At 44.6% G+C, this 23,425-nt stretch overlaps 1 protein-coding gene across 7 annotated transcripts in view; it reads left to right on the forward strand.

The window, feature by feature from the left end:
- Nucleotides 1-23,425, forward strand: part of PHYLLO (2-oxoglutarate decarboxylase/hydro-lyase/magnesium ion-binding protein) — a 309,033-nt gene that overhangs the window by 196,908 nt on the left and 88,700 nt on the right. For all 7 annotated transcript variants that reach the window (XM_087700941.1, XM_087700921.1, XM_087700906.1 and 4 more), the window contains 3 exons: nt 11,150-11,254; nt 11,340-11,534; nt 11,752-11,850. In XM_087700941.1, the coding sequence (XP_087557067.1) occupies nt 11,150-11,254; nt 11,340-11,534; nt 11,752-11,850 (399 nt within the window). The remainder of the gene's footprint in view (nt 1-11,149; nt 11,255-11,339; nt 11,535-11,751; nt 11,851-23,425) is intronic.

Raw genomic sequence — 23,425 nt, forward strand, 5'->3', positions numbered from 1 at the left:
TCTTCACTGGCAGGATCCCAATGCTTTCGCATATTCGCTAGTGGCTGCACCATCTATTGCAAGGGGAGTCGGTTGAGGAGATTTTCCTTGGACCTCGCGGGTTTTATGAGGTCCTGCTGAAATCGGAAACGCATCGCGCTGAGCTCCTGTCCAAGTTGCCGCTATTCTTTGATCGCCGCCTGGTTCATGTTGTGCCATGGCGCCCCATGGCCGACTTCCAGCGTCTGCTTCAAAGCGAATGCCCGGTGTGGGTAGAGGTGGAAAACTGTCCGGCGGTCTATTGGCCCATGTTGAAGGATGCGATGGCAGTTGTGGGAACAGTGCTGGTTCCCCCAAGCCTCAGGGCGATGAACCGCAACCGTTTATGCATGCTATGGGACACGGCCAGGAAAAGGCCCGCGTGGCTTCGTCTCAATTGTTCGGGCATGCATCCTTTGTATTTTCGCTTAAAATGGGGCAACTTTGCGGGCCACTGCTTTTCATGTGGTAAATTGGGGCATTTCATGGCCGAATGCCCTGAAAAGCAATCGTCTTCGGATGATGCGCAGGTTGTGCTGCCCAAGGACGACATGGTGCTTGATGCCACGCCCCAGGAAGCCCTTCAGTCTCCTCATGTCAAGGACAAAGGCAAACAACAGGTCCGAAGTGTGGATTCCCGTCGTACTGACTGGATTGAGGCACGTCCTCAAAAAGGTAAAAAGTTGGATACAGGCTTGGCGGATCCTGGGCCTCCCGCTTCCCAGGATTCCGTGCGCACGTATACGCGCCGGAAAGAAATGGCCACTTCACAGCAGGCTCCGCGTTCTAGGGCCCCGTCGGGCCCCCGCAATCAGTCTCCAAGGAGAGCCTATACCGACGGCCCCAGAGGCCCACCTGCCAAGCTGGCGTTCGATGCCAAAGGAAATGTTATTACACCCTGGGATCGGCGTTATCCCCGCCCCTCTCCCAAGGTAGTGGATTGCCCTTCTACCTCCAATGCAGGTCGCCAGAATTCCTTTGCAGTATTGGCTGATTTTCTGGATGAGGGTGTCCTGGATGCTCTCGCGGAAAAGGTGAAATCGAGGCAGCAGGTGCCTCGTTCCTGACTTCCGTCTTTGAGGATACATGAAGATAGCCACGTGGAATGTGCGAGGCATTTGCTCTCGCCATAAGCAACATGCCATGTGGACCGTCTTGCACGAGAACCAGTGGGATGTATTGTGTGCAGTTGAGCACAAAAGTCACGGTGAAGCAGGAAAAGTGATGGATTGTCATGGATTCCGCCTGTTTTATGCAGGGACCCATGCTACGCACTATTCGGGCGTGCTGATGATCGTCCATGAGAAATATCAGCCTGTCCTTGTTAAAAATGATGTGCAGGGCCGCTTTCTGGTGATCGAAGTCTTATTTGAAGGCGAGATTTTATGGCTGTTGGGCCTCTATGCTCCGAATGATCCCGCATCCCGGCGGGATCTTTGGTCCACTTTGCAGGGCTCCATGTCACTCGGCCGAAGGGGATTCTTGATGGGAGATTTCAATATGTGTGTCGACTCTTCTCAGTCCACTTCAGGGCATTCGGTAATGGATACGCCGGAAAGCCGGGTGTGGAGTTCTTTTGCTTCGCACGTGCTCAAGCAAGATCTTTGGTCGTGGCTTCACCCTTCTTTTTCAGGGTTTACTTTTCATTCCGCACAATATGCAACTACCTGGTCGCGGCTGCACAGAATGTATATCATGCAGGGCGATGACTTTCTTCCCGACATGCTGGAAATGAAGGTCTTGCGGCAATATGCGTTGTCGGACCATTTCCCCCTCCAGCTTGAGATGCGGGCACACTCTATTGCACCTTTTGTGCAATTCCTGGATAGGCTCCCTTTACGTTTCAACTCCTCTTATCTGAAGCATTCAGTTTTCCAGGGCTATATGCAGCAGTTGATTGAGAGGTTCTTATTGGACTTCGCCTCTGAGGGCTGGCCTTCATTTGCACGGCTGCTCTCTAATGTGCAGCGGGTTGCTTGCCAGTATGGGATCCATCATGCCTCGCTTTGCCGCCGACGTCGACATGCAGCAGAAGACTTACTGGCCTTGGTCCGTTCCTTGCTCCTGGATTCCCCTGATGATGATTTTCTGCTGTCTCTCGAAAGGCGGTTGGCCCATCTTATTCAAGTGTTTCAGTTGAAATCTTATCAACAGGCCAAGCTGCACAACTTGATGGACACAATGCAGGATAGCACCTGCCAGTCTCATAAGTTCTTTCGCGCCTTGCATGCATCTCCGCCCCGCGAAAATATGACCAGACTCCAGGATTCGGAAGGTCGCATGGTCACGGATCCGCAGACCATTGTCACTATGTGCAGAAACTATTTTATGGATCTTCTTGGTTCCTCTTCCTCGCCTTCTAGCCAGGTTACGCATGCCCGTGCGGTCTTCTATCATCTGGTCCGCCAGCAGGTTCCAGTTGATATGTAAGCCGCTTTGGAGACGGATATTTGCGAGGATGAGGTTATGGACGTTTTGTTGCACCTGCCGAATGATAAAAGCCCTGGCTGGGATGGTCTCACTAATGAATTCTTTCAGACCTCGGCCACGCAGTTGGCAAAGCCATTGGTGGCCATGTTTCAGCAGGTATGGGAAACGGGGGTCATGCCCTCCTCATGGAAAGAAGGCCTTATCAAACTAATTCCAAAGGTCCCTTCGCCGTCAAAGTGCAACACTGGCGACCAATCTCTTTGATGGGCTCCATGTATAAAATCTACTCCAAAGTGCTGGCGAATCGGCTCCACAAGCACCTTCCAGCTATTGTGCATCCTCTCCAATATGGTTTCATTAAGGGCCGCAACATTCTGCATAATATCTTAAATGTGCAAATGGCCATTGACTATGCGCGTCACTCCGGTCAGGAAGTGGTATTGATCCAATTGGACTTGGAAAAGGCATTTGATTATGTGGACTGGTCTTTCATTGCAGACCTCATGTCGGCTATGGGCTTTGGTACCTGAATGTCCTGATTGATCTACACCATCAGTGCTGAGGCTTCCTCCAGAGTTATGCTTAATGGTGGAGTTACAGAGCCATTTGTCCTTGCACGCTCGGTCAGATAGGGTTGTCCTTTGAGCCCTCTCTTCTTTGCCCTGGCGACTCACCCGGTCCTTTCAATGTTATCCTCCATGGCAGCCTCTGCCCAGCTGGCCGGTCTGTCTCTTCCGTTGGGTCAGCACTTCGTTAGCCAATCTTTGGTGGATGACACCTTTATGATTTTGCAGGCGGACAGGGACAACATTCGAAGGGCATTAGATGTTTGGACACTCTTTGGTCAGGCCTCTGGGCTTCGCATCAATGCCCTTAAGTCAGCCCTTCTCAGTTGTACGGAGCCTGATTTGCAGTCCTTAGGCTGGCAAGGCCAGGTGGTTTCCCGTGCCTCCATTGTCAGGCATCTTGGATACCCATTGGGGGTGGATGTACGGCCAAAAGCCCTGCTGGAGTGGATTTCACAAAAATTGGCAGCAAAGTTTATGTATTGGAAGTCGCAAGCGTGGCCATTCCATGTCCGCCTCAAAGTGGCCCAGACAATCATGCTTCCAATGCTAACGTATTTCCTGCCATTGTTGCCATGGACTCCTACTACTTTGAAGGCCCTCACTCATCCCATCCGTTTCATGCTATGGAAAAAGGACTCACTGCAGGCCGGCATTTCCTGGATTTCTTGGTCACACGCATGTACCCCTAAGCGCATGGGTGGCGGAGCGATTTTGGATGCACACACTCATATGTTAGCTCTCCGTTGGTCCCTTTTTCGTGCCATGTGTGTCGATCACCACCCTTGGTCCATCATAGCCCGTTATTTTCTTGAGGACAGCGGGCTCCGCCATGGCAACACACAGCTTCGGGCCTCCTGGTGGCATGTCCTTAATGCTGACTCTCGTGTTTCCAGTCCCTCTTCCTCTTTGTTACTGCACTTGGTCGGCTCTTGGAAAGTGGTGCTCCAAAAGGCCCGCTGGCACCCAGTGGGGGACCGCTTGCAGACTAACTCCTTTCAGCTGGAATTGTTGACAGTATCGAGACTCCTTTCATGGGAAGATAAACATCAACTCAGACCAAGATTTAATCGCATGGCCCGTTTAGGTGTGATGTCGGTTGCGGATGCTACCCTTGCTACTCGCAATGTCCTCGTCTCATTTCGGACTGCTCGGCGACTCTTAAAGATCCCGCGTGGATACCGTGATTTGTGGGAGCAGCTTTCGTCGAAGCTTCAGGGTCGGCAACCTTTTCCGGCCTTGACGGTGGATCGCCCTTGGCAGGACTGGGATCTTGCAGGCCGCCTGAGTCTGGAAAAGGCCTCCACTAATCAGGTGTATCATCTTCTTGTTCAAGATCACCAATGGCTGGGAGAGAAAGCTAACACTGTTTGGGGATTGCGGAAATCGCTGTCATGGTGGCACAAAACGCTGATGGAGGGCTGGCAAAATAAGACACCTTTCAAATGCAAGGTTTTTCTTTGGCGGGTAATGATTGGTGGTCTTCCTCTGGCCTCGGCCCTTGCCAAGCGTCGCATCTCCAATGGCAATTGTTTCTTCTGTACCACACCGGCGGAATCGGCCCGACATCGTTTTCTCTCTTGCCCGCTCGCCAAGAATATCTGGTCACTCTTGTCGCACATTTGGCGCGCGGTGGTGGGATCCTCGCTAACTCCTTTCGATTGGGTTTTTGTGCGCCCAAAGTATTCCGCACCGCCACAGTTGCATGAGAAGATCTTATTTCACTTTTTCAGATATTGGGGATGCTGGCACATTTGGACCACGCGCAATGCTTTTCTGTTTGATTCGGCCTCTAATGTACCCCGACATATTGCCAGGCTTAAAGGGCTCTTGCATTGGCAGCTGGATATCATCCGACACTCCGACTTGCTCCCTCGAGAGGATTTGCATCCGTGGCATATGGCAATTGCCTCTGGGTCGTTGCCATGATTGGTGTAACTTTTTCAGTGCATTACTACGGGGCTTCCCCACACGTTGGCCTAGGGCCCTCGTGTATCTTGTAATCAGAAAAAAGAGAGAGAGAGAGAAAGAGAAAACCTCTTCACATGATGGCTTTGTGTCATCATGTATCTTGTAATCCAGTAATCTTGTATTTTTTTTCGTAATTAATATAATTACCTTTTACAAAAAAAAAAAAAGATGGACATGGATGCATAAGCCCATCCATGGTTTTACTGCATTGGTACATCTGGCCTATAAGTCGCCGGCGGTCATGCATGATAGAGAGCTATGTTCGAGCTAGCATGCTTATTTGACTCGTGTGGTCCCTCTAGATGACCACAATGTAGTGTTGGATGAGCTAGGATGCTATGCAGAGAGGACATGTGGCTTTGGTTCTTGTACTTCTTGGAGAAGAGAGTCAGTTGTGAAGCCTTTATTTTGGTGGCAAAACTTTGGATAAGCATTGGAGACCCTTCAGTCCTTAGCCATGAGCATCCTTGCCGAGGATTGCTCTTCTAGTGCATGTGAGAGAAACTGAAGTGTCTATTCTCTTATTCGCATGAAGATTCGTAATCGGCTTAGTACGCGAGAGTTAGAGCAACTAGTCTTTTGCCACACTAACTTAAGCATGATGAGGGCTATGATGAGCATGGGTAGTTCGAAGCAAGTAAAGTTTAAACACTTAACCATATAATTTAAAATTTGTTGTTTTAAACTTTGAACTTTGAAGTTGATATTTTGAAATTTAGACTTTAGCATTTAGAATCTTATGTGTATTGTGTAGGTGAATGTTGATGCATTTAAGTTGATGGCGATACTCTTTCGAGTGTACATCAAGAGGTGGACGAGGAGGAGACGATTTTTTTGCAAAGTTCTATAGAGAGCTTATAGCAGTAGATACTTGTGACACGCATAGTCATTGTGCTCGTGGGCAAGGAGTTCGAGTAGGTGGTAGTAGGGGCATTGTTATACGGCACCCTCCAACATCAAGGAGGGGTGGTTCGAGTGGCTTGGAGACATATGTAAGGTGTGGCTCTAGTAGCTCATGTCGTGTGCCTCATGATGACATCCCCTCGTTGCCTACACAGCTGCCACCTAGGGAGTCATCATTTGATGATGATGGTGACCTCATCAGTGAGGATAAGTATGAGTGTGTCTCATCATCTGATGCCGATGAGTTATATTCAGACTCTTGATGAGCACTCAGATGGTTTTGATGATGATGATGATGATAATGATGCCTCATCATAGATTCATAGATTTGTGTCTTTTTTGTATCTATTATCATTGTATCCACATGCATGATGCCACTATGATACACTAGAGTGTAGTTGTATCGAATGTTTTGCGGAGCCCATGTGACTTTAATGGTCACTCTTATGTATTCATCTTATATGAAATGGCTATTTCCACCATTAACATGTATTCTATCATTTAATGTTTTCTGTTTTTTTTGTTTTTTATCATGTTAATTTTTTTCATACTAATATTGTACCACATCCTGTAAAATCATAAGGTACCATTTAGTACCGTATTTTATTGTACTGTAGCGTACCATACCTTTTGTACTTGAGAACTATGCTTTGGACAAAGAGCATATCTCAATGCTGCGAGAACCTTTTGCCAAGACAAAGCGACACCTATGGAGCAAGAGTTGTGGGTGTCTTAGAGATATTGGTTGGTGTTTGTGTATGTGTTGGGAAATGTGGACCCATTCGGTATAGGGATGGGGTATAGTGGTAATAGGGATAGCCATGTGGGTCTCTATGAAAGTGAAGGATGCACTTATTGGTCTACTAGTCAGTTATGTTGTGAATGAAAGTGAGATAGGAGATAGTTTCAGACTGCGCTCTATAAGTCTCTAAGCCAAGTCGATCATTGGTTAATAGAGGGTGACTTCAACATGATGGAGGCTTTGGATGCTAGGAGAGATTGATACACAAGGACCATTAGAGGAAATGAGTAGGCTGCTTGGGAAGAGCTCTTATTCTAGATAAAAGGATAGGACTCATGGTTCACAATAGAGTTTGGAAAATTTGCAATCTCACTTCAGCTTTTCAGGAGAGACAGTGCAGTAGGAGCTAGGACTTTCCCCAAGAGTGATTGAGTTTATGTGGATGATTGGGCCTGTGATAGGGGTGGTTTGATAGGCACCATACCTTGCATGACCCTCTTAGATCATGAGCGATTCAGCTAGTTCTCTTTGAGAGAGTCAGAGGACCTTGCTTCAGGTTAGGATCCTAGAGCACTTCAGCTAGTTCTCTTTGAGAGAGTCAGAGTTGATTGCAAGGATTTCGGAGGTCTAGGCCCTTCTAAGAGTTGGATGAGGATCTGTAAGAGATCAGTTCCTTCTTGAGGAAGGAGGCCATGAACGGAGACAAGGCTTCTTGAGAGGGAGAGGATTGCTAGAGCATTAGTGGTTTCACTAGAGGGAGGAAGAGACATGGGCTTCTTGAGAGGGAGAGGACTGCTAGAGCATATTACCGGTTGCACTAGAGAGGGAGGATAAGAAGAGACATCTAGGTTGTAGATGGGTGGTTGAACAGATGCATGCTAAGACTCATGCGATGAAGGAAGCTAGATTAGGGTACAAGTTTGATGTGAGAGTTTCCTTCTAGACCCGGCCGGGAGACAAGGTTCAAAGAGATTTCTTCACATCATGGGGCTTGAACACTCTAGATAGCGTGTACAGAGACTTAGGGGAATTGATGGATCCAGTGCACAAGGGCCTGTAGAGACAGGACAGGTCGCTACAGAGTATTACACAACTTTTCTAGGATCCATTACTAGACCTTGGAGCTATGTGATGGACAAAGAGAGAGATAGAGTATGGTGGAGCACTAGGGGGATGGTCATAGATGGATGAGCAAGTGTTTGATTGCCCTCTTACGGAGGAGCTTGAGAAAGCACTTTTGGCAATGCCCTCAGGCAAGTGTATAGGAGAAGGCAAAGTGGAAAAGTCATTTTGCTCGAGCTATTGGGAACTTATCAGCAAAGGCCTCATCTCAGCTTTCCAGGAGATTATGGTATCAAGGGATATGCCAAAGAGAGTTTCTGAGGGACCGATTCACCTCATTTTCAAGGGAAATGGAAAAAAAGTGGAGATCACACATTGGAGTTGACCATTTTGCTTGGAACTGCCTATAAGATACTTGCAAAGAGATCAATGTAAGATTGACCCCATCAATGTTGAGCATTATCCACCCCACCTAGGTAGGTTTTGTTTGAGATTGTGGCATCTTGGACAACATTTTCACCTTTTGGGAGTCTACAAGTCTTGCTCATTCCAAGAAGTAGGATCTTATTGTGCTTCGTCTCGACTTTGAAGGCATATGACTGTGTGGATTGGGAGTTCTTGGAGGGCACGGTGCTGAGGATGGGATTTCCAAAAAGCAGTGGGTCAAGGGAGATGTGGCTCCTTATTTTTCAGCACACAGCCGGGGGACTATGACCAGCGGGGCAAGAGGAGGGAGATTTAGCATCTAAACTTTAGCAAGACAAGGCAGTCCACTAGGCCCTTCTTGGTCCTATTTGTAGCACAGGCCATGAACTCTTTCTCGACAAACATATCCATGGGTATGATGGGCATTATGTTACCCATCCCTTAGTTTGAGCAACTGCTTGATGTGGAGTTTTCTGATGACACAGCAGTTTATCTAGATGGGGATGAGAATAACTTTGGGACTTTTGTTGTAGCCATGGAGATAGCAGCAGGTGCCCTAATGAATTGGCACATGTCCTATGGATTTTGGGTATATGATAGTAGGTAGTTGGAATGGTGACCATATGAGAACTTCACATGGGTCCCTTGTAGGGGTGCAGTGAGATATCTTGCATGTCATGTGGAGATTGAGATTACTTCAGAGTGACAATTACCACCTCTTCTTCCAAGCATTAGATAGAAGCTCTTGGATTGGAGCTTGATGAAGCTCTCATTAGCATGGAGAGTGGTGGTTGCAAACGAGGTACTTCTTGTGACCATGAGGTACATCACTTCCTGTTGGGCATTCTCCATGGCATGCATTGCCCATGTGAACCATCTCATCAAGAACTTTATTTGGTCAGGAGACAGGAGCCCAGCCAGAGCAAAGGTGGCTTGAGATGCCATCATACAGCCTAGAACTAGAGGAGTCTTAGGGATCATAGAGCTAGATGCCTAGAGCAAATCCTTACTGGCTAAGCTCATTGTGAGGGTTCTTTGTCCAAGTGAGGAGCCATGGAAGAAACGTTTTATAGGGAGGCTACAGTCTCACACTTACACATGGAGGATCAGAGACCAAGAGGAGTTTTGAGGTCAGATTTGCAGCTGCCATCATCAGAGCATGGAGATCTGTTTCATCTGGCCTGCATCAGTTACCAACGTCTACAATTGAAGAGAAGAGGAGGCAGCCTCTTCTCGTCAATCATTATGTGCAATCAGAGTCGGGCCTTACTCTTGAGTAGAGGACTTAACTATCCTGGGGGAGGTTCTCTACACAGGTTGCTGTCTCAGTGGGAGACTGATGTGCATTTCAGGAGCTACTGTAGGAGATTCAGAGGTAGAGACTGTCCCCTACAGCCAGGCATGATGAAGAGGACCATGGTAGGACACCAGAAGTGATTACCATATTTCTGTCCACAGTCTAGAGAAGTGTCATGCCCCCGGGTGTCTCTACCGAGCTCATTTCCAATGCAGTGCCTTTGAGCCAGTGTATACTGGTATGTCTGAAGGCTGAAACAATCTGATAAGAGGTACGTGTGTTCCAGTCAGATGTACCAACTGCAAGCCAGCTGGGGCAATTAGCCACAGAAAGTTGGAAGACCAGCATCTGGCAAAACCTCTATTTTCTAGGGGGTATTTCAAATGGAGTGTCTTTGAGCCTGTGTATACTGGTATATCTGAAGAAATAAACAATCTGATGGAAGTTGCATGTGTTCCAGTCAGATGTGCCAACTGCTGTGGCAATCAGCCACACAAAGTTGGAGGACTTGCACCTGGCAAAAGTTGGATGCGTTTCATCCTCAAAATTTCTGAAGCAATAGAACTACCCCAAGTCCTTCCGAGAGGAGCTAAGAATGTAAAAAATGAGATAATCAGGAAGGAGAGACTGGTCTCCCTGGAGAATACTAATGAAACTACTACAGAGACCATTTGGGCCATTCTTTTGGGGTCATCTCAATATGGATCAGCATGTTATTATATGCATTGGACTAAATAATAGATCCAACCCTTACCATTAGAGGTATTGGTCATTAATAGTATTGGAGCGTCTTTTATAAAGATGATAAGAGGTACAATAAAGGCTGAGGCAGACTAATTAGACAGTCCACAAAACATATGGCTAACTAGAAGAGATGTGCTGCTTAAAGTTGCTGAATTCAAAAAGGGCAAGAAACTAGAGCATGCCAGAAACAAACAAAATGCTCTTTAGTGGTAATTGAGGTCATTCTTTAGTCTCTTTTTATGAAGCTTTACATGAGAACCAAATGAGAAGAGGCCCTTGTCCTTTCCTTCTCTTTTTCTATCAACTCCTTCGGCCTCAAGTGATCTTTGAAACTACGCCAGGACTGATGCTGCTGTACAATTGATGGGCTTGATGCATCAATCAGTGGCATGTAGTGGTCAACACTTGACACCCTCTCTGTATGAAGTACATCTGCAGTCATTGAGAGCTCTGTACTACGCAGTGAATATCATGTCTGCAAAAAAGTTAAACCTCATACCTAATGAAGACCTTCACCTGACAAATCTCTGCAGCTCTTGTCCAGGCTGCTGCCATGCTAGAGAATCCTGTGGAGGCTGCCTGCTCAATGTATGGTCTATTTATGACCTAAGACTCCGCGTGCCTCACAAGCAGTTTGTTTTATGTAAATGTTACTTTTTATACTGCTTTGTGATTTCTGCAACGTTAATAGTTTTGATCACAAGAGATTGAATGCTATCATTAAATGATTTGAGTATTTTTTATAATGGCTTCAATGGTACAAATTTTCTCTTGATTAGATCTCCCCATGGACTTGTTATTTTTGATCCCGATGACTCACAATTCGCATAACTAAGCAAACCATAACTTTCTATAGGCAGGGAGTTGTACTCAATGTACAACTATTATCTATGTTTCTGCTGGGATGTCCGGAACTTGTAACCAATATTGTGGTAGGATTTCATCCACGGATTCGCCCACTGTTAAATTGTATCTGTTTTCCTTATGCAGTTTGAGGCATTACTGCAGCCTTTCCAACCCTTGGAGGAAGCTCCTAATATAAATTCTTTGTGGGCCAGACTTATAGTGGAAGAATGCTGCAGATTGGGTGTAACAGTAAGTTTTCTGTAGTTGTAAAGAGCCATATGTATGAGCATTTCCCTAGATTGCATATTTAAATGGCAGTATGTCTGCCATGCAGTACTTCTGTATTGCTCCAGGATCGAGATCCTCCCCTCTCGCAGTTGCAGCAGCTGAAACATACAGAGCGAATTGTGTTTCTTGTATCGATGAGCGCTCCCTTGGATTTCATGCACTTGGATATGGACGTGGTGCTCACAAACCTGCTGTAGTGATCACGTCATCTGGAACAGCCGTGTCGAATCTTCTACCAGCAGTTCGTTCTTCTGGCATGCTTTATTGTAGTTACACATTTTTCATGATTATTGTTTTTTAATAAAAACTTAAATTTTGAACTGTGAATAATAGATTGGTATTTTAAAATTTTATATCTCATCATGCACAATGTTTTTTGATGGTGCTGTTTTGCAGATCTCTGAGAGTTTTTAAGTAAATTGTAGCTGTGTCATGTAATTATAATAACAAATTGGCAGGTTGTCGAGGCAAGCGAGGATTGTGTTCCCATGATACTTTTGACTGCTGACCGGCCACCTGAGCTGCAAGATGTTGGTGCAAACCAAACCATTGATCAGGTAGATGCTGGTCCTTGAGTGTAGTTACAGCTAAAGAGTGGCCCAGAACACCTATGATGTTAATGATAACTACAAGAATAATATGGTGGTACTGGTCTTGATGGTAGGAGTAGTGTGGTCATATGAGGGCGGTAGTAGGGATGGTGGTGGTAGTAGTGTGGTGGTGGCAAGTGAAAATGGGATGAGAAAAAGGACCTTCAGGAACTGCTTTCTGTGTGACTTAAGAGTCATATGGGACAAGAAGTAAGACAGAAAATAAGTTGCTTTAGTCACTCACCTAATGCTCTTATCATTGGATAAGTTGGCCAATCAAGGCAAGATTGTTGGTTTGCCTCTTCCCACTGGTGCCCAACTTGTGGGTCAATCTTTGGCAGATCATTGCCTTATGTTTCTTAAGGCTGATCACACTAATGTTAACCAAGCAATGGTTGCATGGAATCTTTTTGCTATGGCATTGGGACTTCATATTAATGCTAAAAAATCTACACTACTCTCTTGTACGGAGAATGATTTGCAGGCCTTTGGTGGCATGAAATTGTGATTTCTAAGGGAAATATGACTAGACACGTCGGTTATCCTGTTGGTGTTGATGTAGCTCACCTTGCCTTGCTTGATTGGATGTCATCGTGTATTCATGATCGGTTGGCCTCTTCATGTGACACTTAATGTTGCTCTATGCATCATGATCAATATGATTTCGTTTTTTCTGCCATTGCTTCCTTGGACTAAGAACTCTCTTTTGGAACTAGTTGAGTCTATCTAATTCATGTTGTGGAAAAAGAAAGGGCATCGTTTAGGCCAGGTGTCAATTTTGTGGCAACATGTGACTACCCCTAAAAGGATGGGGGGAGCAGCTATATTGGATGTTAATTTGCATATTGCTGCTTTGAGCCTACCTCTTTTGCAAGCACTATGTGTAGAGAGTCATCCCAAATTTTTCCTAGAAAGGATTGGCCTCTCTCATGGTAGCATGGTTATGTTGGGTATAAAGTCCCTTCGTCTCTGTGTAAATAGTCTTACGGGTGTGAACACACCCTTATTGTACCTTGTGTCCTAACATATAAATACATTCTTTTATTCTTTGTGTACCATCACAAACAAGTACACCTATATCTGCGTTCATACCCTCTAACTCTCGACTCAGCTTTGCAGCTCACGCCTTGATCTCGCACTCCATTGTGCATTCTCCCCTTCAAACTGGTATCACAGTGCAGAGTGCACGCTTCCTGAGGTCAAAGGCAGCTCGTGAATGGTCTGGACCAGGAGGCAAGTCTCCAACGTGACCAGCATGGACCAGCGGGCAGCAGCAGGCATGGCGGTAGAGGACATCGTTTCCAGTGTGACGACTGGACTTGGTGTCCAATGTGACGACAGCACAGGATTGGATGGCAACAGGCGATAGGCGACGTTCGACGGGAACTAGCGTGGCAACGAGTAAGTAACGCTTGCAGTGAGACGTCATTGCCTACGTCACGCGAGTCAACAATTGCCAATGGGGGTTCTTGCGTCATGCGAGTCTAACGGGCAGCCAGCGGGGTTCCAAGTCACGCGACATGACTAGTAGGTCAACGGACCTTGTCACGTCATTTTTCCTTAAGGTCGCAAATTTGTTTTTCTTCAAAATTCTCCTTGAATTTCACCTTGGCCTGACAGGGGTTCACACGTATAAGCACAGAATTTCACCTTGGTCTAACAGGGGTTCGTGCGCATAAGCACAGAGTTCATATTCATGCATATTTATGCTTAGAAATTTGGGGCTTTTCATTAGACATTGTGCGCGTCTGAGTTGGGGATTTCGCTAAATTTACAAAACAATTACTCTTTTGAGTGACATTTCTCAACATTGGACCCATAAAATTTGAGGCTTTTGCTGTATTGGTGAAATTTTGTTCAGCTGAGTCAGATTGACTGACATTGGTGCACAATTGGACTCAAGAAATTTGGGGCTTTTGCAAAATTTTGTGAAATTTTACTAATTTTGCCCATCTTATGCTTTCGGGAACATGTATTAATGCAATCGGGGCAGATCAGTCAGTGAAATTTTGGGGCTTTTGCTGAAATTTGTGGATTTTGGCAATCTTGTGGTTATAAGCAGAGTGATTTGAGCTTTTTTTTTTCCCCAAGAAAAGAAAACTCTATAAATAACACCTCGGAGAAAGTCCCCCCCAATGTAAATACAAAGTAGAAGAAACTCTGTGAAGAGTAACTAAGTACATCAAAGATACAATGGTTGTGTAAACAACCAATCTAGTGGGCTAAAGTGCCAGACCATCTGAGGGGAAGTGTGAAAGGTGTTTGAATCCCAAATCCTCAGGAAAGCCTCTCTCTTCTTCCTCATCCTCTCAGAAATTTTACTAATTTTGCCCATCTTATGCTTTCGGGAACATGTATTAATGCAATCGGGGCAGATCAATCAGTGAAATTTTGGGGCTTTTGCTGAAATTTGTGGATTTTGGCAATCTTGTGGTTATAAGCAGAGTGATTTGAGCTTTTTTTTTTCCCCAAGAAAAGAAAACTCTATAAATAACACCTCGGAGAAAGTCCCCCTAATGTAAATACAAAGTACAAAAACTCTGTGAAGAGTAACTAAGTACATCAAAGATACAATGGTTGTGTAAACAACCAATCTAGTGGGCTAAAGTGCCAGACCATCTGAGGGGAAGTGTGAAAGGTGTCTGAATCCCAAATCCTCAGGAAAGCCTCTCTCTTCTTCCTCATCCTCTCAGAGCTGCCCAACAACCTCTCCGATCTCCCACGGAGAGTATGGACTATCTTTGTCCAAATCCTTAATAAAGACTCCCCAATAGGTATATCCTGAAGATCAATGACCTGGCTACATCTCGCAATCCATATGTACCAAGCTATAATGCTGGAAATCAGCTCCCATCTGTGACAATGTCCCTGAGTCCACTATGTCTTTGAGTAGTCTGGGGTAGGGATCGTGCTCAGATGCTGTCCAATGATGAGAAAAGAAATGCTCCCTTGAGTGTCCTCATAGCCGCAAGTTGGACCTCTGTCTGTGACCCAAGCTGCAGCCCCCCAAGTTGCCACCATGGACTCTGTTGTACCATGGAATACTATCCTAAGAGCTCTCCAAATTTCTTGGGCTCTAGGACAGTCCCAAAGGTAATGTCTCTGTGTCTCCTCTAGCTCACCACATCACACGCAAGCCATTGGGTCCCTGCAATATCCAAGCCAAGTGCCAACTGCTAAACTCCTATGGGCCAGAAGCCATAGAAAAGAGAGATATCTTCCTGGGCCTGAGAGTATATAGCTGCCTCCAAAAGTTGTATAGGAACTCATCTGAGACTCCCTCTCTATGCCAATGAGAGATGGTTGCAGGCTGTGCTCTAATCCTGCTCATCTGTATCCTCCGTCCCAATCTAGTATTGTAGCCAAAGAAGGGGATGTCGGATGGCCTATCAAGGAAGGGATCCCTCCACACCCACTCTCCTGGATCCCACTGAAGTCTCTATAGAGGCCTCCTCTGGTATGCCCAATATCTCCATCCATCTTTAAAAGAACTAGTTGGGTTTGGGTCTATGTGCCATTTTCTTTGAAAGTGTGCCACTAATCTGATTCTCTGCCTGGAGCAGCCATTGAGTGCTGTAAGGTCAAGGTCCTCTCAGGAGGCGGCCATCCTCCTCAATTGTGAAAGTGAATGTCCTGTCTCTGCTAGATGCAATGATTGCTAGAAGGATATCCCCTCTAGAGAAAAGGCCAATCCAAGTCTGAGAGAAAGCTGTTTCAGTTTGCCAATCTAATGGAACCCCGTGCATCACAACCTCAATCATAGACCTGGCTCCCCTAAGAACTTGTAATCTTTGCCTTTGGGTCTCATGTGGTAACTCCTGAAATGCAAACCACTCCCCTACTGATGTAACGACCTGTAAAGAGAATCGACCCCATGATAAGTGTGTCTATTGCCCAATGGTGAGGCATGACTCTGATCTCAAGTAATGATTAAAGTGAAGAGGTTGTCTCCTCTTCTCTTCAATAGTAGTTGGGGGGAGCTGGTGGAGCCCTGGAGATGCAGATCTCCAAGCTCTAATAATGGCAGTTGCAAATTTGACCTCGAAGCTTCTCCCTAAATCTCTGGTTCTGATCTCTTGAAATATCCAATGCTAGGCTGCCATGGTCCTCCATGTAAGGTGGCCTTCAAACATATGTAAGGCGCGGATCTAGTAGCTCACATCCCATGCCTCATGATGACATCCCCTCCTTGCCTACACAATCTCCACGTAGGGAGCCATCATTTGATGATGATGGTAACCTTATCGAGGATCAATATGAGTATATCTCATCATCCGATGTCAAGGAGTCATCTTCAGACTCTCTTGATGAGCACTTAGATGGTTCTGATGATGATGATGATTCTTTTGCAAGTAAAATGTGGTTGATTATATTACTCGGAAAAGTTGATTACAACGGAATGCTCATGCTCAACAAACTAGTTGGAGCTTGTACAAGGTTATAAATAAATCATGTGTACGGGCCTCTCAAGGCAGTCTAGGGGGGATGGGGGCATGAGCATTCCACACGAGTTGCACTGCCTCACACGACTAAATGCAATGCTTTGGAGTTTCTAGAAACTGTTTTGTGGAGCGTTTACAATCTCCATCCTTTTGCATCTGGGCTAACCAACTCCCCACCACCAGGGCTCCATGTGCCAACAGCCATAAGAAACACAAAAATCTCCTCGGCCTCCAGCTATCCCATAGGCGGCGCTAGGAAGTCCACCTGAAAGCATCCATGATGCAGTGCTCCCCCTAGTACCTGCTACGCAAAGGTGCCCAATCCATGTCCCCCAATATCAGTACGTGTCTGCCAATCCTAGCTGTGTACTCTAGGAACTTCGATGGCTTCTTGGTGACCGCAGTGGCTGGCCATAGCCACTCTTCAGGGCCTAGCCACTCTTGAGGTATTGCTTCGTCAATCTCCCTTCTCCTCAACTCCTCTCTGGCAACTTGATGCCCGCTACAACACCTCCTGGTCCACCATCCTGTACATCTCCCTCCATGTCGTGATGGTACGAGCCGCGGGCCGGCTTCCTAACCAGCCCACTAAATGTGGGGGCACTCGCCAATCTGTATCCCATCCCGATCTTTGACCTAGGGGTTACAGATCACTGGCTAGCGGTCTATCTCCTCCAAGCAATCTGGGAAGGTCTGAATTAGGGCCTTATGAAGGCCCTGCCACACTCGAAGTAAGCTGCGTAGGAAGGAGGATTTGAGTGGCGTGATCTTGGCCGTCGTGAAGATCCATCCCAAGGACGGCCTCCAATCCTCTCCAAGCCTCAATCTACACTCCTAGAGACCCTCCTACAATAGGACCTTCCATGTCTTGCCTCCTAGTGTGAGATCACGAACTACATGCTTGCCCAAAAGGGCCAGACTCTTATACTCTAGGTCTATGATCCCAAGCCCTCCCTCTAACCGATGCGGGATGATGGTCGCCCATGCCACCTTATGATGATAATGATAGTGATGCCTCATCATAGATTCATATGTCGCTCTCTTTTTTATATCTACTATCATTGTATCCGCATGCATGATGCCATTATGATGCACCATCCTGGGACAATCATCCATGTATGAACTAGACTATAGTTGTATCGCATGTTTTGCGCAGCCCATGTGACTGTGATGGCCATGGTCCACCCTCATGTATTTATCTTATTTTGTAATGAAATGGCTATTTCCACTTTAATCATGTATTCTATCATTTAATGATTTATGGCTTTGTTGCATGCTTGAATGTTTATGGGCCTCAAGGAATGAGTGAACCCTTTTTGGAGTAGGTAGTGTATGACAACTTGACAGCCAAAGGGGTAGCAAAAGACTATGATGAGGATTAAAAGGCAGTGAAGTTTCAATCCTTTAGTGGTGCACAAGATAGGTTGAAAGCTTTGACTTTTATCCAGCAGTTTGATGCAGCCTGTTCAAGGGGAATCTTCACCGAGCCCTCAAAGATTCGAAAGACGACTTTCTTGAAGAGAAATGCAGTGTGGTGGTAGTCCACTCTTTTGATGCAAGGTAGAGCAGTGTCAACGTGGGTACAATTCAAGTAAATGTTTGCATTGAATTAGTCAACAAGTACCTTTGAGGTGAACATAATGATAGCTTGGAATAAGTTGGATGCTAACGAATGTAAGAATTTAGAGCAATACAACAAGAATTTTTGGAATGCATTGCTCGTCACTTCTTTTCGCCCTGTATCCCTTCATAAGCAAGTGGAAAAATATATTTGTGGGCTGCCTAAACGAATTACGGATTTTTATAATAAATCCTTTGACTCTAGTATGTCTCAGCTCGTAGAGACTTTTACTATAGTGTAGTGACGGGTTAGGCACGAAGATTAGGATAGACAGTCATTACGCACGGTGAGAGACAGACAGAGAGAGTGAGATAGAGTAGAGTAGAGAGTGAGCACATTTTTAGGTACAATGAAGAGAGAATACCTTTAGGTTTTTAGATAGATATATATGTGTAAGTACAAGAGCGAAGGGTGTGTTCACACCCGAGCACATTTAAAAGGCACGAGGCCTTCATTCCCAAGAACCTCCCACCTAAAGGAAATGTGCCTTAAGAGGAGAAAAGAATCAACTAAGTCTAGGTATGTACAAAGCTGAAATACATATATCTATCCAACTCCCATCATCTATCGGCAATGAGCAAACCGCTCTGGTGGAAGACCCTTCGTAAGGTCTACAGGGGTATCATGTGTATGCACTTTGACAAGCTGAATGCTCTTGCTGTTAAGTATATCTCTAATGAAGTGATACTTCATCCGTATGTGCTTTGTCTTTGCATGAAAGGCAGGATTCCGTGCCAGCATGATAGCACTCTGACTATCACAATGGAAAACAGGTAACTCTGAGATGCCAAGCTCTCCCACCAGACGTGAAAGCTATAAAGCCTCCTTGCATGCCTCAAGGGCAGCCATATACTCTGCCTCTGTAATAGACAATGCAACACACTTTTGTAGCCTGGGGATCTAAGAAACTGCTCCTCCTGTGAAAGTAAACATATACCCAGAAGTGGACTTCTTGCAATCCGCATGACCAGCATAGTCTGCAACCGTAAAGCCAATAACAGATGCCTTCTGCTTTCCAAAACAGATGCACAACTCCTTTGTGCCTTTGAGGTATCTCATAATACCTTTCACTGCATCCCAATGCTTCTTGCCAAGAGTTGCCATGTATCTGCTAACCACTCCCACCGCAAAGGCAATGTCAGTACGTGTAGCAACCATAGCATACATCAAATTGCCAACAGTTGAAGCATATAGTATCTTGGCCATTTCAGCCTTCTCATCATCAGATTTGGGAGCTCCTCTGCACTAAGTTTCACATATGGAGGCAATGAAACCCCAATTGTTTTCCCCCTCTCCATATTGAAACGTTGCAAAACTCTGGAGATATACTCCTGCTGAGATAGATAGAGTAAGCCTTTTGATCTATCTTTGAGTATTCACATGCCAAGAATGTGATTTGCATCACCAAAATCCTTCATGTCAAAGCTGCCATAAAGACTTTGCTTCAATGAATCCAAGGCATGAGTATCTTCACCAGCAATCAGCATGTCATCAACATACAAAACCAAGATAATCAGGCTGTCATCTCTGCTGCCTTCTTGGTGTACAAGCAGTGATCCACTTAACTTCTATGAAAGCCTTGGGACTGCATGAATGTATCAAACTTATGATACCATTCTCTTGGTGCTTGTTTCAGCCCATACAAACTCCTTTTGAGTTTACATATCATCTTTTCTTTCCCTTGTTCAACAAACCCTTCAGGCTGTTGCATATATATGTCCTCATGCAGATCACCATGTAAAAATGTAATCTTTACATCCATCTGTGTAAGCTTCATATCCTCAATTGCAACTAAGCCCAAAATGGTTCTCAATGTAGTCATCTTGACTACAGGAGAGAAAATCTCATCAAAGTCAATTCCATGCTTCTGCTTATACCCCTTTGCAACCAATCTTGCTTTGTACTTTGGTGAGGAACCGGAAGTGACCTTCATCTTGTAAACCCATTTGCATGGAAGTGCCATTTTTTTCAAGAGATTCCATCTCTGACAACAGGGCTTTATACCATTTCTTGTTGTTCTGTTTGTCCATTGCTTCCTTGAAGCAATGGACATACAGGTTATCTAGTAACCCTAGACGATCTCCTAACCCAATGGTCATTGTTTGCTGGTTGTTCTTGCAAATTTTCATTTTAGCATGCTGTCCTGGCATTTCACCCTGCAAATCAACATTACTGTCCTGGCTGTTCCTGCACATGTAATGGCTCATTTTCATGGGCAATAGCTGGCTGATCATTTCTAGCATCATTCCTGCATTTACAGGTTCATTTACAGCATGTATTTGCTGTTGTACAACGGGCACATGTTGCTATCCAAAAGGTATTTCTTCTCAGAATACAACCCTATGGACCTCCTCAGTCTTTTTGGGCTGTTTGTGCATGTGATCTTCCCGGAAGATAATGTCATTGCTGGGTACTACTTTGCTTTTCTCAGGATCCCACAATTTATACCCAATTTCACCCTGGTCACCATATCCTAGGAAAATGCATTTACAAGACTTTGGCTCAAGTTTGCTGCATTTTTCTTTACGAATGTGCACAAAATCCTCGCAGCCAAACACTTTCAAATGAGCATATGAAGGTGGCTTGCTCGACCACGCTTCTTGGGAAACTCCCCCTCCCCCCAAAGACCTGTTTGGTGACCGATTAATCAAGTGAACGGCTGTCATAACAGCCCCTGCCCAAAAACCATTTGCATTACTACATACAATTTTTTCTCTTCTATAAGTACTAATTAATAACGCTTCATGAGCAGGAAAGAATAAATCTCGTTTACTATAACTCGTAGTTCCAAACCCAGTTCCTTTAAGAAAAGATGGATCAGCCTGTATGTTAAATCCTTTGAGACATGTTAGAATCGACAATTCTTTCTGACGCTGAAAACTATTAGGTTTACGAAGATTTATCAATTGGTTTAACCGATTTGGGGCTATCAAAGTTGGATCTATCTTTGCAGGTATGTGAGTCGAAGCCATGACAAGATTGTTACAAATGCGAGAATCCCTGTTCTCATTATGAATATTCCTCAATACTAGGCAAAGTAAAAATCTGGGATCAGCTTCTAATTTGTGATACGAACCATGAACACTCAATTCATGAATATCTTGAATCCATATTGTACAAGGAGATATCTCCTTTGCTATTCCAAAAATAGAATTGACTCGACGTACACTTTCTTTTGAGATAAAAAATCCACATACATTCTTCTTAAAATAGGATCGATTGTATAGCAATTTTCTTATCGGTAGTTTCACCACGGGAAGTGGGAATTGGATGTTATATCCCTAATGAGATAAGACCTTTTAGTTTCCTCTAACCCTACTAATAGAATTCCCTTAGATGGTAAGAATCTTGATTGGAGCGAAATAGGTGTTTCGCGACATGGCCTATGCGGTACACCGCTCTGTCTCATTGTCAAAAGATTTCTTTCAAAAGCGGAAGAAAACCACTTCTCCGCGGGATCCCACTTATGGATCTTGTAGTTCCATAGATTATTTTGATGTATTTGAAGTAGGTATGACAAAAAAAGCAATCCTTCTTGTGGAGAAGATTCATGATTCATCCCGCTACTTGAGCTAGAATTCCATTTGATTCGTACTTGGAAACAATCTCATTCATAACTAAGTACTGAGTCAGTAATTCCTTATTGGTCCTAAGGGTATCGGGGCTTTCCTTATGAAGCATCCATGACTCGAGTTCACTTTTCACTAAGGAGTAAAATAATATATTATTAAGATAGTTCAGGAATCTCTTCAAAGAATGTATCAGTAGATCCCTCGCTGTCATTTCTTTTATCGAAGGGGAATAAATTAGCTTTTCCAGATGGGATCTACGCCTCGGGTCCATCAAGTATTCAATCGTATTGAAATGTTTTCATAAATAGAAGGAACTAAAACCTAAAACAGCGGGCCAAAAATGCTTGAAAGATGCTAGAACAAAGAGTATCCAAAGAATGAGGTAATATAGGATAGACTGATTTGGAAGTTTCATTGTTGATCATCCCGAGAATGAAAGCTTCATTTCATTCATTTCTTTGACAACAAAAAGATCTATCTTGGAGAATATGTTATGATTGAATCGTTTCTGAATCTCGATGCTAGTTTTTGCAATAAGTAAGAGCTAGCACTGTCTATACGATTCGCCATTCTTTCTCCGATTCTGGGGATATTGTAGTGTAAATCATCATTTACTTTTAGTCTCACTTATGGATATGTCTCTTGAATCAGATTGTAAAAGTATCTCCACCAGGTGATGGTGAAAAACCAAGGTATATATTCCCAAAACAAGCTCCATTTCTCTGATATATTGTCCCTCCAACAAATCCAAGAGATCATACACTCGTTGAAATCATTTAAGAATTCCTTGAAATCAATGGGATGAGGGGTAATGCAACATGAGACAGCATCGTATGGACCTTATCCTATATGGTCCGATTTATACGCTCTGCAACTCCATTTTGGAGCGGATTATGAGGGGTAGTGAGCTCCCTCTTTATCCCTTTGCTGTCACAAAATGCCTGAAAGGCCTTGGACAAATATTCCCCACCATTATCAAAGCGAAGACACTTAAGTGTCTTATCTGTCTGATTTTCAGCCAAGGCTAAGAAATTTTTAAACTTGTCAAGCACTTCATCCTTGCTACAAATAAGGTAAACCCATACTTTCCATGTAGCATCATCAACAAAGGTGACAAAATATTTCTTTGCCCCTAAAGATAATCCTAGCATTTGACATACATCCAAAGGTACTAATTCTAGAGGAGAAGATTTCGAAGAAAGAGATATTTTTATGAGATGTTGGTGCATGTTTGCCATAAATACAATGATCACAATGCTCAAAATCAGCATTATGAAGACAAGGCAAGTAACCCAAACGAGAAAGCACTTTCATTCCTGTTTAACTCATTTGTCCCAACCGGCCATGCCACAAAGAAAGACTTGGCTGCTCGGTCACGGCAACATGGTCACGCACACTAGATACATAAAGTGGATACAAAGTATCACTCTTGTAACCTCTGGCAATAACCCTAGATCCCTTGCAAATCTTCCATTTTCCATCACCAAAGGTGGTATCAAAACCATCATCATCTAGCTGCCCTGTGCTAATCAAGCTCTTCTTGAGTTGAGGTACATGATGTACATGTTGAAGTGTAAAGACAAAGCCATGCTGAAACTGTAACTGCACACTGCCAATACCTGCAATCTCACATGCATAGTGTCCCTAAGATGGACAACACCATGCCGACCCCTTGTATAGGCGGAGAACCACTCACGATGAGGGGTGACATGAAAGAAAGCACCTGAATCGAGAATCCAGGTATGCATGTCATCATCTGTATCTGCAAGTAAAGCATGTGCACCAAAGTGTGAAGAAACAAAGAGTACGTCACTCCCACTGTCACTGTCATGAGTGACTACATTCACCTCTTCAATTTTTACACTGCTCTTCTTAGACTGATTGTCCTTCTTCTCTTCCTTGCTATC

Source organism: Lygodium microphyllum, chromosome 2 (assembly GCF_053477565.2).
Source record: "Lygodium microphyllum isolate KBCC chromosome 2, Lygodium_microphyllum_v1.1.10, whole genome shotgun sequence".
Taxonomy (NCBI): Eukaryota; Viridiplantae; Streptophyta; class Polypodiopsida; order Schizaeales; family Lygodiaceae; genus Lygodium; species Lygodium microphyllum.